At 56.2% G+C, this 18,335-nt stretch overlaps 2 protein-coding genes across 2 annotated transcripts; both read left to right on the plus strand.

The window, feature by feature from the left end:
* The first annotated feature begins 83 nt into the window (after window positions 1-83).
* LOC119567384 (maestro heat-like repeat family member 5) lies at window positions 84-7,337 on the plus strand. The gene is made up of 5 exons (XM_037912740.2): window positions 84-237; window positions 1,725-1,874; window positions 3,682-3,836; window positions 5,653-5,779; window positions 7,143-7,337. The coding sequence occupies exons 1-5, from the start codon at window positions 94-96 to the stop codon at window positions 7,335-7,337; spliced, it is 771 nt and encodes a 256-aa protein (XP_037768668.1). The 5' UTR covers window positions 84-93.
* Window positions 7,182-15,492, plus strand: LOC119567353 (maestro heat-like repeat family member 5). The gene is made up of 11 exons (XM_037912511.2): window positions 7,182-7,333; window positions 8,161-8,293; window positions 8,763-8,880; window positions 9,414-9,557; window positions 9,940-10,116; window positions 10,844-10,999; window positions 11,241-11,363; window positions 11,752-11,854; window positions 12,327-12,401; window positions 13,245-13,398; window positions 14,678-15,492. The coding sequence occupies exons 2-10, from the start codon at window positions 8,190-8,192 to the stop codon at window positions 13,355-13,357; spliced, it is 1,113 nt and encodes a 370-aa protein (XP_037768439.1). The 5' UTR covers window positions 7,182-7,333; window positions 8,161-8,189; the 3' UTR covers window positions 13,358-13,398; window positions 14,678-15,492.
* Window positions 15,493-18,335: the final 2,843 nt, after the last annotated feature.

An 18,335-nucleotide genomic window follows, 5' to 3' on the forward strand; every position in this document is an offset into this window, starting at 1 on the left:
CTGGCTTCATGGGGAGCAGTTCCAGAGCATCGCCCGGGGACTCCATGACACTTCCACCCTCTGGAAACCAGGGAGAAGACATGGAAAAGCAAAATGTTAAGAATGTTTCTTTCTGCTGCAGGGACGAAGAAGGAGCTGTCGGAGACGAAGGAGAAGTGGGAAAAAGGGAGCCCAGAAGAGCAGGAAGAAGAGCGCGCTCCCGTCTCCTCATTAACGAGCATCTCCCCTATGACGATGGTAATGACGCTGTGTGACTGTGCTCATGGAAAGCACCCCTTGCTGTGTGTGTTTATATCTCCCGGAGCTGGGATCTCTGACAGGAGAACGACCTGCCCCTTGCTCAAGGGGCTGAAAAGGAACACTCTTGAAGTGTGATCAACTCCAGCCAGTCTTTATGAGTTTCTCTGGGTTGTGGAAGGAGGCCCAGTTTGACAAGGGGGTTTAGGCACCTAAAGAAGTCCAGAGGTGCTTTGTGGGATTGGCAGACGTGCCTGGCTCAGGTGCCTGATTCTGAGGCACTTCCCATGGCCCACAGGCACGGCTGAAAGTCAGACCAGGCCCATCCCTGCCCTTGTCGGGTGACCCGCGTATCTCCTGGCTGTGGGGTTCTGGCCCATCTCGTGGCACCAGGACCACTTCGAGACAGAACCGATGAGTCTGCTCTCCAGCCTGAGCTGACAGCCGCGTGGGTTTTAGCTCATGTGGTAGCGGCTCCTGCACTGAGATCCCAGGTTCGATCCCGCCTGCAACATCTGGGCTCCATCCGAGTTACAAAGGCACCTCGACGCCGTTGTGACTCTTGCTGTCAGTGACAGAGCACCCTGCAGCGCAGACAAAAGTCTGCAATTCTGGGAGCTCCTGAGGTGCCGGGGGGCTGGAGTCTGTATGCGAGTCGGCCACTCCGGTGTGCTCTACGGCGTCCTCAGCTGCGGGCATCCAGGACAGACGGTGCTAATCCAGCGCCACGCAGCCCAGCTGCAGCAATCCCCAGGGGCTGCCCTGAGACACCAGGGCAAAGGCCTCCAGCACCCCAGGCCCTGGGTTTAGGTGACCCTGGAACCGGGCCCCCTGGAGTAACATTGTGCTCAGTGAGTTCTGACCCACAGGGCTCTGGCCCCGGAGGCCCACGGTTCAGGGTTCTCCTCAGCCAGGCAGACTCGCTCCTTCAGTCTCAGCTACTTTCTCTCCTGCCAGCGATTCCTGCCTGTTTTCTGGCAGCGCCACACGCTGCGGGGTGGGGAAGGAAGAGGGCGTTTCCCTTTGGGCCCTATTCTCACTGCTTTCCTCGCAGACACTGTGGGCTGCCAGAGTTGCTGAGCCAATCTGCTCAGGCGCTCGGGGTGGGATGGGACATGGGGCAGGTTCTCCAGTGACCCCTCGGCGACACTCAAGGAGCAACTCGAATGGGCTTTGCAGGACATTGAGGTTTTCTCAGCAAAAGCTGGGCGTCCTGGGAGGAGCGGCTAGAGAGGGAGGAAGTGGGGTGGCCCTTGGGGTCCCCGCACTGCCCGAGAGGCTCCCGTCTCTTCTCAGGAGAGGGGGCCAGAGAGCGGACGAAAGGCTGAGGAAACCTTGGCACCTGTTGAGGCTTCTGAAGAAACGGTCTCAGCCGGAGTCTCCAGGCTCCCTCGGCGCTGCCAGCCTCCCCCGGGGACAGACTGTTCCAGGGCAGCTGCCCGAGGGAAATACTCAGTCCCCACAGGCTTTGTCCCTGTTCATTGCAGACCCTCGGGGAGCACCCTTCCTCAGCCCCGCTCCACGCCCTGCTGATGACAGCCGTGCAGGGTCTGACAACACCCACCCTGCAGAGATTTAGAGCCGCAGAGGAAGAGCTGAGGGCCATCGTATCTCTCCACGGAGACAAGATGGAGAGAGTAAGAGACGCCCGCAGTGGGGCAGGGGGATGCTGCGCAGAGAGGGGGATGGGAGAATCGCCTCTCCTAGGAAACCGTTCCTGGGACACCCTAGCATGGTGCTTTGAAGGTTGGCTCAGCCCCTTGCCATTCAGCGCTTGGCCACGGGGATCCGCAGCGTCAGGTTTTGAAGTGTCCTCTGCCCGCTGGAGCCCTGACACTTCCCTGAGGACGCCCAGCCACACTGAAGGTGTGGGACAGCCCCAGCCCTGGCAAGGCAGCACTCACCTAGTCTGCTGACGAGCCTCCACATTAGGCTCCAGGAGCAGACATGGTTTCCTCAGACATGCTGCTGGGCCTTGTTTTCCAGCTGAAGTATCAGGTAGAATTTGGCTTTGCACGTCTCTCTCTGTCTCTCCCAAGCTTTCATCCTGTTGCCCATCCCCACAGAATCTGAGTGCCTGCCCCATGAATTAGACTGGCCTAGGGAGGTTTCTGGCTGACGTCATTTCTACATCCCCTGAGTAGGAGGCTCTCAGCGTCATTTACTCCCCTTGATTAATGACGCTCCACCGCCCCCCTGGGAGGTAGGAATTCTACCCATTTGACACCTGGGGAATCTGAAGCCCAGAGAGCTCCTTGAATTGCCCAAGGCGGTGCAGCTTTTCGAGAAAGGAATCAGGGTCCACGTTCCCTACAGTCCTTTCAGCGTTGCCTTTAATCGCTCGGCCTGGAATAGGTGACATTCCTGCCCTTCTCCAAAGAATTTGGCTTTGCACGTCTCTCTCTGTCTCTCCCAAGTTTTCATCCTGTTGCCCACCCCGCGAGCAGAACAGGTCAACAGAATCCTCCACCCAGGGTTGTAGCTCCTGCTCCTTGTTCGAGAGAGGCAAGAGCAATGACCAGTTCCTCATGGAAGAGCCCTCGGGGGTGGCTTGTCCCTTTAGGGTCTATCTACCCTGTGTTGCAAACTCTGCAGTAGGAGCCTTGAAGCCTCCTGGCCCTATGGACTTGGGCTCCCAGGGCTGGCACTGTGGGGCCAAAACAGGAATGCAGACTCTTCTGGGCTTGGGCTGGACCTTGATCTCTGAAGCCCAGGGAGGAGGGGAGCTTCAGAGCCCGGGCTCCAGCCCAAGTCACCACGTCTACACTGCTGTTCTTGGTGCCATAGCCTGAGCCCGAGGGTAGAGAGCCGGCTTTAAGATTTGTTACGGCAGGTTTTACAATCCCGCAGCACAGAGGTTCTCCTTAGGGCTGGGCCTGGAGCTGGCTCGCCCCATCCAACTAGCCCGGCCTGCCATCTCTAGGGTGGGCTCTGGGGTCTGGAGCAGTGGTCCTCAACCTGCGGCCCAGTCAGCACAGAGCTGCGCCCCATGGGACATCCTCAGGGCCAAACAGGTAGGATTGGATGTGGCCCACAATGGAAACTAGGTTGAGACCCCTGGTCTGGAGGAACTGATTGTGCTAGAAAGAGCAACACGAAGATGCAGAGACTGAGGAAAGGCTCCTGCAGGGAAGCCTTTGAGAGCAGGGCTGAGAGCAGTTTGCTATGGCAGGGAAGGCCCTGGGACATCAGGGGAGTTTGGGCTGTGCCCACTGTAAGGTTTTGGGGAAGGCTTTTGTGTGTGTTTCTGAGCTTTAAGGTGCTAAACCAGACCTCGGGAAGACTGGGGTTCCTGGACTTGTCAAAGCCTCTTTCTTCAGATTAGGGAGGAGCCAAGATGGGAAACTGAGGTAAGAGGCGGCTTGCAGGGCTGCCAGGAGGGCTTCCCTGGGAGGAGGCCACTCTTTGATTAATCCATCCCTCAACTTCCTGGCATTCTTCCAGGTTGGAGACGTCGTGGGAGGGATCTTAATCTGGCTCGACAACGTCTGCGATCCCAGAGCCAGAAAAGCAGCGCTGAGGGCCACGGCCTTGCTGGCTCGCTCCCACCCCCAGGACGTGGTTCTAACCTGTGTGGCTCACACGCTGTCATCGCACGGGTAGGGAGCTGCTCTGTTATCACCTCAGTCCGTTATTTCTCTTCCTGCTCCCACTGACAGGCCACAGGCCGGGGAGGGTCCGTGGGGCTCACACAGTTGGAGGGAGTTTCCTGCTGTGCAGAGAGCTGTCCATGCTTCCTAAGAGGAGATGCCCAGGCCCAGCCGCTGAAGAGCCAACCCCTCCTCCTGCACTCCCCGGGATGGAGACGTGCCAGTTTTCTGGAGAATTCCTGCATTGGCCTGATTTCTATGGGTCACCCACTTCCTCTCAGATCCAAAACAGGGCCAATAAATGACTTTGGGGCTCACTCAACATCCCTGGCTCATGAGGTCTGGCTGCTCCTTAGTGCATGAGAGAAGGCAGAGATGGAAAAGGCCCATGAGGCCCATCTGTCTATCCCCTGCAGACCAGGGCAGGATTGTTACCTGTCGTCAGATCCCTAGTTATTTCATGGCTGAAGAATTGGTGAAAAAATACACTCATTCTTCTGGAGCTGTGCAGCAGAGGTAAATCTCTGAAGACAGAAATTTCCAGGGCTTATTGTTGCAAAAAAGACAAAAAATCATCCACATGTGACCAGAGCGTAAATCCAGTGCAGCCTGCCTGAGTCTGCAGACAGCTGGCAATAATAGCTCTGAGAGGGGTGAGTGCCTCTTTTCATCTCAATATGTTGTAAACTCTGAGTCCTGCTGGTTATTGCTGGTCACTTTGCAGAGTCATCCATCTGAGGTGTTTATAACACAATCCCCATGTTCCTAGGGGCCGTGAAACTCAACTTGGACCCTAGCCAGGGGTCAAAACTCCGGCTTTCCTCGGCATCTTCTGCCATGCAGTTCTGCATTGACCAGAGACAAATCTGTGTCACACGGGAGAGCAAATTGAAGAGCAGCATGAAAGAAATTGAATTTCTTGCCCAATTCAGTTACCAGAGGAATACAGTGTTGGTTTTCATATTTCTTTGAGTGTTTGATTTGTAAACCTTTCAGGTTTGAATTCCTTGGAACAGCCACAGTGCTTTCCAGGGGCTGTGCTCACAAGCTGTAGAAACTCGGCACCCTTGGCCCAGAATTTCAGTCAAGCTTCCTGAAGACCTTGCTTCCAGGCCATCTGCTCTTGATTTGTCCAACCTAGCTCTCAGTGTCTCCAGGGCTTGACCACCATGTCCGACCTTCCTCACCAAACTTGGAAGTCAAATGACTGGAAGTCTTTTGGATCCGTCTGCAGTCTTCCTCTGCAGATGCCTGCGGGGACCAGAAGGACTTAGATCAGCAAGAATGGAGAGAAGAGAGGAGAGGGATTTCAATACTAGTTTCCTTCCATCTCTGTCACGCTGGGCAGTACAATCTCCCCTCCCAAGCTCCTGAATCCTCTCCTATCAGGGCATGTTCTGATTCAGTGTCTGACCCCATCCACCACACTGCAGTAGGGTTGAGATGCTTTGAGACACTTGGCCAAACGCTGGGTCTCAGTTCCACCCCCAAATAGCCAGAGTAACTCCAATGAGGTCAGGCAAGTTCCTCCGGACTGACCCTAGCGTAACAGAGCAGAATTTTGCAGTCTGCAGTGTGTTGGTCACTCTGGTCAGTTCATGGTCACTGTTTGGAAGCAGTGGTGCTGGCTTCAGGAACAATAACCCATTAGGGGAAAGGAATAAATACAACGTTCTCTGAAGGGACTTGCCCAGCCTCAGCCTCCCTGCACCGATCGGTGTCTCCTCTGAGAGACGCCTTTCCTGCCTACATTGCAAGCCTCTCCCTGGGGAGGGCGAGAGGTGGCCAGGCAGGGAAGGTCTGACTTCTGTTTCTGACTCTGCAGATGTGCCCTTGAGCTGTGGAAGGCCTTGGGTGAAGAACCCCAGCTCACCAGGGAGGTGCTGCGGCAGCTGCTGGACAAACTCCAGCAGAGACGCCGGGAGGAGAAGAGCGGCCATGTGTCTCTGGCTGTAAGTGAGATTTGAGATGTCACTTTGCGAACCCGCCACTGCAGGGAGGATGGTGCATCTTTGTGTGTGTGTGTGTGTGTGTGTGTGTGTGTGTGTGTGTGAGCTTCACCCCGTCTGAGCTTCAGGCCACAGCTCCACTACACAGTTCAGCTGACCTAACCTCCCTCGGCTCACAGCCGCCACAGCAAGCCCATCCCTTGGGTGGGGCTGCACTTTGCTGCGTGTGTCAGCCAGGGCCGGCTCTGGGTGCCAGCAAAGGAAGCAGGGGCCTGGGCAGCCATTAGAGAGTTGCAGCGGCACGTCCGGGTCTTCGGTGGTAATTCGGCAGCGGGTCCTTCATTCCCTCTCTTCCTCTTCAGCGCCACTTCGGGGGCAGCTCAATCGGGTTTTTCTTTTTTTCCCCTTCTCCGCTTGGGGCAGCCAAAAAGCTGGAGCCAGCCCTGGTGCCAGCAGGGCACGTCCTCACCAGAAGCGCTTGTCGCGATTCCTCGGTCAGGGTGGGGCATTGCGGGAAGGCTCCTGAGGGTCAGTTGACGTAAACGACGTGGTGTGTACACTGACACTGCATCGACCGAACTGCATTGACTTGGACTCTCTGCCCCTTGTGGAGGTGGAGTTAGGAATTTGGCACCCAGGGGCAGTTCTGCCAATGGGAAGGAAATTCCATAGTTAGGGTGATACTGGGTGAGTGGCCTTGTGTTGACCTAACTCTGTCGTGTAGACCAGACCTTCGTGTGTCCTAGCCACCTCCAATGAAACCAAAGACCAGGACTTCGTGTGTCCTGGCTATCTCCAATCAAACCAAAGAGGTGTAAATAAAGTTTCCCCCAGGTAAAAGTTACAGATCTTAAGTGGTTTATCTGCTGGTACCCTGGCTCAGTCGTCTTCTGCTTTAGATGGCCCTTTAGTGAGCAGGTGCAGTTCGGGCGTCTCTTGGAAGTATCCAGGTTTCTGGCTTTGTAAACTGTGGCTAGAAATCTTCCCAGCATGGGATCTTGAGATGTCCAGTACTTTTGACTGGGCCTCAAACACTGGGCCTATGAGAACGCATCTCCTCAGGATGGTTTCAGCCCGTCCAGTCACGGCTGGAAAGCCAAAGCACAGGGTCTGCACCATTAAGAGAAATAACGGGGAATAACGTCACCCAGACTCTTCTGATCTTTCCATAGGGTTCCATCCTGCTTCCGTTCCAGGAATGGGGGAAGGTTCAGGAGCTTCCAAATGTCTCCTCCCCTCTCAGGAGCCAATCCTCTTTTGTAACACGCTGGAGAGGAAAGGAGACATGACAAAAGGACAATCGCGAATGGCAATGGGGGCAGGGGAGAGATTGGGATAGTTGAGTGAAATGCTTTCCCCCCTCCAGGCCATGAAGACCATTTACGAGGCCCTTTTCCTTTGGGGATACCGAGAAGCCATCCTGGAAATGTATCCCCAGCTGCTCATCCTCTGCGTCAGGCAAGTGCAGTATGTGATGGATCTGCACTTGCCAGAGCCCTACATGGCCAGCGAGATATCCAGCCCCGAGGAGGGATCCAGCTGCCTCAGCCCCCTAAGGTAATGACTGAAAGGAAAAGGAAGAACAGATTTGTTCTGCTAAACACTCGGGGTCTGTTCATGGCCATCAGTGGTTCGGGTGCTGTCGTTGGCCCAGGCTCAGTGGGGTGCAGGTCTCTCTTGAGGGAAAAGGGTTGAGAGCCGTGTGTTCTTGTGAGTCACACTCGCTCATCTGACGCCGTCCACAGGCCAGCTGCTTTCCCCACACACTCAGGCAGCAGTCATGTCTGTGCATCCATCCACATGTGCCACCCGCCAAAGGGTCAGTGCTTTTATCACTGTCTGCTGAGCAAATCTGGGGGCCTCCGTCCCCGAACGCGGACAGAGCCACACCGGCAGCACCTGGGGCCAGGCCCTGCAGGATCTCAGCCCCACAGGCAGGCAGGAGGAAGAGGGACCCGTTCGACTGGCTCTGTGGGCACAGTGAGGGGCTTCCATCTACACGGGAAAACCAGAGCGCCGGAAGACACCTCAGGTGGTGTAAACTGACATCGCTTTGCTCGCTTACACCAGCTAAGGACCCGACCCCACATGCCCGCTTGAGTCCTGTTACCTGTCACAGTAAAGAATCAAGTATTCAGCCACAGTGAGTGATGACACCAATCATCTTAAGAAGCGACATTGTCACTAATTGGTTAGAAACTCAATGAAACGGCAGTGTAGACAGGGCCCATTGGGCAGGGAAGCACCGTGATATCACACTGGATCTATCCTCGGGGAGGCTAGCTACTGCTGACCACGCTGTGTGTCCCAGGACTTCTGCAGATTTGCCATGCCTGGGGCTGATCTCGTTGCCTGACGCTGGTATTTTTTTCTCTTTAGCACATCAGTGGAGGCTGTGAAGACTCTTTTCTCCATGCCCGGCTACTGGAAGGAATTTGCCATCATCCAGTTTCAGCAGGGCTGGGACACGATAGCCTCCCGATATTACTACTCACAGGGTGTTGGCCTGATTGCAAGGTAGGAGCCCAAAGTTTCCTCCTCACTGGGTCTCTCTTGGGAATGGGATTTCCATGTGAAATATTCCTGTTCCACTCTCCTTACAATGTGTATGATAATCAAGTTGGGCCATTTCCAGCACAAATCCAGGTTTTCTCACCCCCCCCCCCCACAAATCACAAATCAACCCCCAGGGAAAGGGGCGTCTCGAGGCCTCATTGAGCGCCATGCAGAGACCCCTGGGTCAGAAGATATACACTGTAAGGAGAGTGATCACTTTAGATAAGCTATTACCAGCAGGAGAGTGGGGTGGGAGGAGGTATTTTTTCATGCTTTGTGTGTATATAAAAAGATCTTCTACACTTTCCACAGTATGCATCCGATGAAGTGAGCTGTAGCTCACGAAAGCTTATGCCCAAATAAATTGGTTAGTCTCTAAGGTGCCACAAGTCCTCCTTTTCTTTAAGGGACTTTCTGTTCCATGTTCCAGAGCCATGATCGAGTGTGAGAACCCTCAGCTCCCTGCAGTTTTCAGAGAGGCACTCACCATCGTCCAGAGTGAGAGGGAGGAGGAGCAGAGAACAATCGCCATGGCTTTCTGTATTGAGGTGAGATTCATTAGTTGACAGGCACAAGGGGGCTTTCTGGAGAGCAGCTCAGGCCAGTAAGCTCTGGGTCACGTTGTCAGCAGCTCAGCAGCCTTACCGCCAGCTAGCTCCTCTCCGCACAAAGATGGTTGTGGGGCATGGCAAAGAGAGGGAGGGAGAGACAGGGTGAGATTGCTCCTGGCTGGATGTGCCTCGGTGGGATTATGGGGCAAGAGGGGATGTTTCTCCAGTGCCCCAAGGCCTTGCTTCTCTCCTCACCTTTTCCTGGGGTTGTGCTTTTCTTCTGTCCCAGGGGTCTCTGCATGGCGCTCAATGAGGCCTGGAGACGCCCCTTTCCCTGGGGGTTGATTTGTGATTTGTGCATGAGTCCAACTTTTGGGAATGAACCAACTGAAACAGCAGCAACTGGCTCCCTACGCACCAGAGACTTTGGGTGGGAGTAAGTGGCCCTTTGGTAAAGACGACTGTCTAGGGAAGAGACCCCGCAGGAAGACCTCTGTTCCTCAACCTGATGTTGATTTGGCTCTTTCCAGTTTCTCCAGAGTCCTTCCATTGAGACAGTGCTGACAAAATCAGAGCTCCGGGCGCAGCTCATGGAATGGAGCAAAGACACAAATCCCGTCATACGTAAGCTCAGTCTGCGAGGCCTTGGCAGTATTGTGTTCCAGCCAGAAAAGGTAAGAGGCGTGGATTGCCCAGGGGACCGAGGAAGCCGATGTCTCTCAGATAGCTCGGAAATGAGAGCCAGATCCCCACACAAGCCTTGTTGTTTAACACACAGCCCTCAAATGGTGGAGGTGCTTTCCTGAGCAAATCAAGGCATGACGTGCTCCCTGCTCCCGTGAGCTGAGCCCTGATTGCAGATGGGATGCAATGGGGGAGGTGGGGTGAGCAAAGACAAAGGTTACAGTGAGCAGCTGGCACAGAGTGACAGGAGAACGAATTTCTGCCCCGTTGGGGGGCTGTGCCATCCGTGGTTTCTCCTAGGTGGGAGTGGTCCAGCATGTGCTCCAGGCTGTCACCCTGGAAAGTAATGAGTTGCCTTCTTCATTCCTGCAGGTGAGATGGTTACAGGCCCAGCTGCCAGGAACCGTGGCCAGGTTTTGTGACCGGGATGGAGGGTGTGTCAAGGAGGCCATGCAGAAAGCTGGAGACATCATCTACCTCCTCAAGAGGGAGGGGCTTGGCTCCATCTCCCAGGACATTGCAGTCAGCCTTCGCCCCTTCATTGATGACGTAAGGCTTGGAACCCCAGGAGAAGCCCATGCCCCCCTCCACCTGTCTCTGATGCCCTTGTCTCTCTCTCCCCATCTCCTTGGCTCCCGCCCCTCAGGCCTGCCATGGAGCCTCCAAGGAGCGCCCCCGCCATGGGTGGGGAATCTCCTCTGAGCCACCTCCCTGTCAGAGCTCTTCTCGCCAAAGCTCAGCCTCAGCGCCATGCTCCCAGCCCCTGCTGCAGCCTGGCCTGGGGGAGAGGGGGCCTGGCCCTGGGCAGATGACCAGCTGTCTGGAGAACACAGGCCCCCAAAGAGGTGGAGATTCTCAGCAGGAAAGAGGTGGGTCGGGAATGGCCCGGCTCTCGGGGGCACCGAAGAGCAAAAGAAATGCTGTGTTTTGTAGCAGCACATCCCTGCAAGGCTCCAGCAGCGGCTTCTCCCCTTCCCCAGACCAGTCTCCACCAGACTTCCCTCCCTCTCCCCAAATCTTCTCGGGTTCTGGGATTCTGGGCTCTCCAGACAGAAACTGCCTCTGGGACACCCTGGGGCTGCGCTGTCCTGCACAGGGTCTCAGGCCTTGCACAAGATGTCTATGGCGCTGGCCTGGTGTCCGCCCTGCTCCCGCCAGCCAAGTCAGTTCACACAGGAGGAACCGGAGCAGCGGGCAGATTATGACTCTGTCGCGTTCTGCTCTGATACTGCCTGGCTTTAACCGGGCGTCCCCACCCCCTGTGTGTCATTGCCAGGAGAGGGGCAGTGTGCGCTCAGCTGCCATTTCACTGCTTGGCAACGTGGTGAGCAGGGTGCAGGACCCGGACAAACCCCTCGTGCAGCAGGAAATCATCCACTGCTTGCTCCCGCTGCTGCTGCATCTTGCAGACCAGGAGGAGAGTGTGACACTGGTAAGTGCCACGGTCATTATTTCCTTCAGAGCAAAGAGCCAGAATCCCCTGGGCCCCCCACTCCAGTCATCGCCAGAGCCCCTTGCCCAAGCAGAGTCTTCTCCTCCTGGCTTCACTCCATGCTGGAGCCTCGTGCCTCATCCATCCTCACAGCACGCAGCACAAGGGGTGGAGAAGGTCCAATGTCCCCCACACTATCCCTCTCGCAGTGAGAACCCTCTTGGTCTCCCTTCTCTTGCAGCGATGTAAACTGACGCTCTTCCGCTGCGCAGTGTTTCTCGGCTGGGCTCATTTGAAGAGGCTGTTCCGCAGCATGGCCTGGGATGGCTCCTCACAGCTCTTGAAGAGTGTCGGGAAGTGCTTGGTAGGTGAATTCCTTGTGCCTTGAGAGGGGTGAATGGGGACTTGAGGGAGACCTTTCGAACCCCACAGCCTGATGACCCATCCGCTTCGGTCGGGTTGCAAGACGCTATTCCAGGCTCTCTGCTGGTTCATTTCTGCAGGAGTTACAATCCGTTCACATTGTTGACAGTTTTCTCCACAACTGTCAGTCCTCCAAACTTTTGTCTTTTCAAATGAAAGCGGAGGTTCTGGAGAACACAACAGTGACTTCAGAGAGGTGCTGCTGTGGTGTATGGGTTCGTATTGGCGGCTGCCATGGCCTGGCTCTATGCTTTGGCTTTCCTGGACTATTCGCTGTGGGGAGAACATGTCATTTGTATATTGTGCATTTCTTCCTTCTTTCTTTCCAGATGCAGAACAACAAGAGCCACATCCCCAAATTCCTGTTCCAGGCCCTAGAGTACCTGGAAAGCTCCCAGACAACAATACGACACTCTGCAGCCTTGTTCATTGGTAAGCAGAGGAAATTCACTTGAGCTTTCTTAAATGTTTCCTTCAAAGCCCTTTTCTAGACGGCTGCTCTGTTTCCTCCGACAGCACCAGAATCCTAAAACGGGGTGTGTGTGTGTGTGTGTGTGTGTGTGTGTGTGTGAGAGAGAGAGAATTAACATGTATTCCAAGATGAAGGGAGCAACTTAGCTGTATCAACTGCACCAACTTCCCCTGCCCACAACAGCTCTTTGGCTGCGCCTAGGGGAGATTGAATTGACATCATGCTGGTTTGATGTGAATTCAATCTCCTTTGGAAATCAGCTTCTCAGTAACTGCTGGGCATCTGATGCTTTATCTAATGTGCTTTGTGAACAGATGTAAGGAATGTATTTAATTTCCAAAGGGCTGTCTTGGGGGAATGGCTGCATCCTTAGCAGTTTTCAGGGAAGGATTTGAAAAGTAATGAGATGCACTGTATTCATTGTATGTCTAGGAAATACTATCCGCCATTACTACAATTTGTTGTCTGAAACAGTGAATGAAGATGGCATCTCCCGCCTGTATGAAGGTAAGGAAATACCTCTGTGTGTTTGTGCCTCTGTGGGAAGTACAGGGGTGCAGCACAGGGCCCGAACACAGGTTTGAATGTGGACACAGGTCCCTCTCTGTCTAAGCACAGCGTTTAAGGAAGAAGGATGGTCATGCGAGCTTCATCAAGGTACCACAATATGTGTATGGGAGCAGGGGAATTCCATCTCTAGCTCCTAGTGTAGACGTAGCCTTAAAGCTGTGTGGGGAAAGTGTCTTCATAAAGGTCTGAAAGTCTGTAACGGAAGGCCTGACAGAATTGAAAAGAGCTGTTGTTATTAAGGATGATGATGATGATGATGATGATGATGACAATTACCCTCATCACCTGCCCTCCCTGTAATGCAGTGATTGCAGGCCAGGGAGATTCACTCCGAGATTGGTTATCAGCTCACAGGAAATCCCATGAGGGCACATGGGAAACACTTTTCCCTGTGATCTCTTCAGGAATGAAGGCACAGGGCCACAAAGGATTTCAGCAGACATTAGGAGCCTAAATCCCTTTGTGGATCTCGGCCTAAATGTTGGATGGTTTAATGTTGCTGCGGCTGTCACTTTCCTGTTCCATCGAAAGAACAAGTGCCCCCAACCGTCTGTGTGTAGGGGTGTGTGTACGGGTGTAGGCTGGCGGAGGGGGAAGTGACAAGAATGGGGTCTCCTCTCTGTCCAGGGCTATTTTGGGAGGAGCGGAGTTGTTGTTCTTGTGCCCTTAGACTCTGGGGGAGCTAATAGCAGGGGGCAATGGCCATCGGGAGTGGAGGTTTCCTAGGCACCAGGCACATCAGCACCAGGGGCTTTTCAAGCCGTTTCCTCTTGGTTTCAGCTTTTCAGGAAGTGCCTTTGAAATCTGACAGGACCACGTGGGACATCCTCAACAGACATTATAAATGGTTGCAGAAGCTTGTAAATCTCGTGTCGGGTTCTGCGTTTGACTAGGGAACCGGGACCGACACAGAAGAGCTCTTTGTCCTGCTATGGTACGTACACCAGACGCTTATCAACTTTTTGGTGTCCCTAGCCTCTGATTGCCAGAAACTAGGAATTAGGCAACAGGGCATAGATCACTGGATGAGTCTTGTCTGTTCATTCCCTCTGGGGCACCTGGCAGTGGCCACTGTCAGAAGACAGGATACTGGTCTAGATGGACGTTTCCTCTGACCCAGTCTGGCCTTTCTTATGTTTGGAACCGGGGCTGAACAACAAGGTGGATATTGGCAGATGACACAAAATTCTGCAGATTAATCAGCCTAGAGAAGACTTTGAAGAAGTTCAAAGGGATCTAATCAAGCCATGTGACTGGGCAGCACCATGGCAGATGAAAACCAGCACTGACCAAGGCAGGGCCATACACATGGAAAGCAGTGAGGTGAACGACTCCTCCATATCGCTGGGGTCGGAAGCCAAAGCACGGCTGGTTGGGCCCAGTGGTTGGAGCAGGGTCCTGGGGCCGCGTGCTCAGAGTGGTGGAGGTCAAGCCGAGGGGAGCCAAGGGCTGGAGCCGGAGTCAGGAGTCAAGAGCAGGATTGGAACAGGCGGGGGAGTAGGGCCAGGGCCGGATTAACAATTCCCGGCCAATGGGAGCTGCTGGGGGAGGTACGCGGGGCGGGGGGGCAGAGCCGACAGGCAAGAGCAGCCCCCGGGACAGAGGTTCCCGGTGCAGTGCTCATCGCGGCGACGTGGCTGGGGGGGCAGACAAGAAGGGCAGTACGCGGAGCCGCCTCGCCCGCACCCCAGCCAGGCAGAGCCGGCCCGGCTGGAACGCAGCACACAGGGGCTTTAGTGGCTGCAGCTCGGGCCCCCCTAAGCCCTGCTCCTTTCCTGAGTGCACCGTTGCCCCACTTCTGCCCCATTCCCACAAACTGTTACAGGGCAGCACCCTGGAGCTGATCTCTGACATCTCTCTCACTAGAATGAGGTCACTGCAGAGTCAGGACAACCCCACCTTTGGGCACCATGTAGGACATCTCACCCCACCACACAGAGCCCGACATTCACACAGCTTCTCGCATGTGATTCCCTCACTCACCAGAGCCAGGCGGAGAGAGGAGAGATTCTCCCAGACTCCCTTTAACCATTGCCAGCCCCCAGGGTAGTGGAGGTTGCGGGGGGTTGGGTGCTCTCTTTAAGAAATGCCAGCTCTCAGGGAAGTTGCAAATGAACATTAGCAAAGTGGGGTGGTTTTGTGCTGTGGAAAACTACCCTGCTTGAAGGTTTTGTTTTTCTAATTTGTGCTCCTGCCCTTTCTCCCTCTTCCAGACATCTGGAGGCCAACAGGAGCCAACTGAGCCCACCACTGATCCCATCTCTTGTGAGATGGCAAAGCAGCTGTTGCATGGGAAGGAGGAGACAGAAGAGGCCGAGCAGCGTGTGCCGGGGTGTACCAGCCCCACATAACCCCACAGTCTAGGCGGAGGAAGCCAAGCCCCTCCCCAGCCCTGCTGGACACACTACAACTGGAGCACCAGTGTGAAAGGGAGCAGCTCAGCTCACGCTAGGCAGAGCGCCGAAAATGGAGGATGCACATTGTAGGCTCCAGTCCAGAAGCAGCTGAAGCCCCTGACTGCAGAGCCCCGAGGCGCCGAGACCCAGCCGCACCCCCGGGGGCCTGCAGACATGCAAGGGAGATCGGAGTGACTGGGAGTTTCCCACGCCGGGAGCCCAGAGACCCCCAGCCCGTGGCCTAGAGACTTCTCCTCTGAAGTAACGAGGTAATGGTGAACGAGCCATTGTCATGCTGAGTGACGTCAGCATGTTCTGGTTGGATTCCCACTGACTCAACGGCAAACACATTGGCCACGGACAAGGCCCTGGGCTAGGGCAAGGGGGAGTAAGGAGAGTCTGGGTCCCCCTGCCCTGGCTGCCATCCATCCTCGGGTGGCTGCCCACGTCCCCATTGCGCCACTAGACTGCACGGCCCCAAGAGGAGGGGCAGCCATCTTCTCTCTGAAGTCTCAGCCACACAGCTCTGCACTGAAGGGCAGCCGCACGGACTCTGGCCGTTGGGCCACACAGCCCCGACGGAGAGGGCGGCCGCACGGACTCTGGCCGTTGGGCCACACAGCCCCGATGGAGAGGGCTGCCGCACAGACTCTGGTCGCTGGGCCACACTGCCCCGACGGAGAGGGCGGCCGCACGGACTCTGGTCGTTGGGCCACACAGCCCCGACGGAGAGGGCGGCCGCACGGACTCTGGTCGTTGGGCCACACAGCCCCGGACGGAGAGGGCGGCCACACGGACTCTGGCCGTTGGGCCACACGGCCCCGATGGAGAGGGCGGCCGCACGGACTCTGGTCGCTGGGCCACACAGCCCTGGACAGAGAGGGCGGCCGCACGGACTCTGGTCGCTGGGCCACACAGCCCTGGACAGAGAGGGCGGCCGCACAGACTCTGGTCGCTGGGCCACACAGCCCCGACGGAGAGGACAGCCGCATGGACTCTGGTCGTTGGGCCACACAGCCCCGACGGAGAGGGCGGCCGCACGGACTCTGGTCGTTGGGCCACACAGCCCCGGACGGAGAGGGCGGCCGCACGGACTCTGGTCGTTGGGCCACACAGCCTCGACGGAGAGGGCAGCCGCACAGACTCTGGTCTCTGGGCCACACAGCCCCGGACGGAGAGGACAGCCGCACGGACTCTGTTCGTTGGGCCACACAGCCCCGGACGGAGAGGACAGCCACACGGACTCTGGCCGTTGGGCCACACAGCCCCGACGGAGAGGGCGGCCGCACGGACTCTGGTCGTTGGGCCACACAGCCCCAGATGGAGAGGACAGCCGCACGGACTCTGGTCGTTGGGCCACACAGCCCCGGACGGAGAGGACGGCCGCACGGACTCTTGTCGTTGGGCCACACAGCCCCGGACGGAGAGGACAGCCGCACGGACTCTGGTCGTTGGGCCACACAGCCCCGACGGAGAGGGCGGCCGCACGGACTCTGGCCGTTGGGCCACAAAGCCCCGGACGGAGAGGGCGGCCGCACGGACTCTGGCCGTTGGGCCACAAAGCCCTGGATGGAGAGAGCGGCCGCATGGACTGTGGTCGTTGGGCCACACAGCCCCGACGGAGAGGGCGGCCGCATGGACTCTGGTCGCTGGGCCACACAGCCCTGGATGGAGCGGGCGGCCGCACGGACTCTGGTTGTTGGGCCTCACAGCCCTGGATGGAGAGGGCAGCCGCACGGACTGTGGTCGTTGGGCCACACAGCCCCGACGGAGAGGGCGGCCGCATGGACTCTGGTCGCTGGGCCACACAGCCCTGGATGGAGCGGGCGGCCGCACGGACTCTGGGCGTTGGGCCACACAGCCCTGAGTGGGAGGGCAGCCATTTTTGCTCTGGCCATAAGGCCAAACCACCCTGAGGCTAAGGACAGTTATTTAGTTTCACCCATGGGACCTCACCCCGCCACCCCTAAGGCATCGCTCATCTGTCACCATAAGACCCACACCATGATATAAGACTTTTGGGGTCAGGATGCAAATATGAGTAGAAGCAAGGAGTGGCATGTGAGCCCTCTAAGAGCTCCTGCCACTCCTCTACCAATCTGGGTGTGTTTTATCTCCATCCATCTGCCTCAGGAATGGATTTGAGCAATGGGGGAAAGTTCTGGGGCAGAGTGACCCAGCCGGAAGAGGGTCACGTGACCCCTCCGAGAACTCCTTCCAGTTGGGGTGAGCCTCATCCCCTTAGGACCAGCCAGAGAGGGGATTTCACCAAATAGGGTAAGTGATGGGGTGACCTGCCCGCAAGAGGGGCCCATCACCGCTCCATGAAATCCCCCCACTGTCCTCTACTAATCGGTCAGGGTTTCACACACCCCGTAGGCCATCCTAGAAGGGAAACGTACCGATCAGAATAGGCAGTGCCCGAAGGTCTAGGCCAGAAGCCGCCGACCTCTGGAGCTCCATGTTTGCGTGGCTGGCAGCATCCTCCTGGAAGTGGCAACTCAACACTGCGTGGAAGAGCCCGTCTCGTTCCAAGGATGTCTTTTGCAGAAATCGTGGCCTAGGCCTTCGGGCTAAACCTGTTCTGGATTGGTACACGTTTCCCTTCTGAGATGGCCTAAGGTGGGAGTGAAACCCTCTCCAATTGGTAGAGGGCGGTGTGGGGACTTTTTAGGGACCACGGGATCCTGTTGCGGGCAGCTCACTCCACTGCGGCACTTCCCGTATTTGGTCAAATCCCCTCTTGGGGTGGTCCTACAGAGCTGACGCCCACTTCAATTGGTAGAGGACAGAGGGAGGAGTTCTCAGAGGGGAGATACAACCCCCTTCTGCATGGGTCACCCTGCCCCGCAACGTCCCCTGATTGGGCAAATGCAGTCAAAGGCAAGCTCTGCTAGATGAGTTTACAGAGGGGACTATGTGGGAAGAATTTACTGTAAGATTCCCCACATCTTCTGAATGGGGTTTGGGTTCTGCCCTCTTTAAAGGAAGGAAAAATCCTGACAGGTGATCCTAGGGGGCTGAAACCCACTGTGATGAGTTAGTAATCTGTCCTCTTCACCACTCTAGGATGGAGTCTGGGGTGCAAGCTCTGGGATGGAGTTTGGGTGCTGGGTGCAGGCTCCGGGCTGGGGCACAGGGTGGGGGTGCAGGATGGGTGGAGGGGTGCAGGCTCTGGGAGGGAGTTTGGGGATGGGAGGGGCTGCGGAGGGAGGGGATGCAGGCTCTGGAACGGAGTTTGGTTGTAGGCTCTGGGCTGGGGTAAGGGGTGGGGGTGTAGGAGGGAGTTCGGGTGCAGGACGGGGCGTGTGGGAAGGGGGTGGGGGTGCAGGCTGTGGGATGGAGTTTGGGTGCTGGGTGCAGGCTCTGGGCTGGGGCAGGGAGAACCGCAATTAACTCACGCAATTAACTCAAAAAAATTAATCACAATTAAAAAAATTAAAACTGCAATTAATCATGATTAATTTTTTAATTT

This window comes from Chelonia mydas, chromosome 11 (assembly GCF_015237465.2).
Source record: "Chelonia mydas isolate rCheMyd1 chromosome 11, rCheMyd1.pri.v2, whole genome shotgun sequence".
Taxonomy (NCBI): Eukaryota; Metazoa; Chordata; order Testudines; family Cheloniidae; genus Chelonia; species Chelonia mydas.

Bases quoted from the DNA above. Each gene is read 5' to 3' on its own strand.
- LOC119567384 (XM_037912740.2), top strand. From the start codon at position 94: ATGTTAAGAATGTTTCTTTCTGCTGCAGGGACGAAGAAGGAGCTGTCG. The intron at 1,875-3,681 runs GTAAGAGACGCC...GCATTCTTCCAG, and splicing joins ACGGAGACAAGATGGAGAGA to GTTGGAGACGTCGTGGGAGG. The intron at 5,780-7,142 runs GTAAGTGAGATT...TCCCCCCTCCAG, and splicing joins GCGGCCATGTGTCTCTGGCT to GCCATGAAGACCATTTACGA.
- LOC119567353 (XM_037912511.2), top strand. From the start codon at position 8,190: ATGCCCGGCTACTGGAAGGAATTTGCCATCATCCAGTTTCAGCAGGGC. The intron at 10,117-10,843 runs GTAAGGCTTGGA...TGTCATTGCCAG, and splicing joins TTCGCCCCTTCATTGATGAC to GAGAGGGGCAGTGTGCGCTC. The intron at 11,000-11,240 runs GTAAGTGCCACG...CTTCTCTTGCAG, and splicing joins AGGAGGAGAGTGTGACACTG to CGATGTAAACTGACGCTCTT.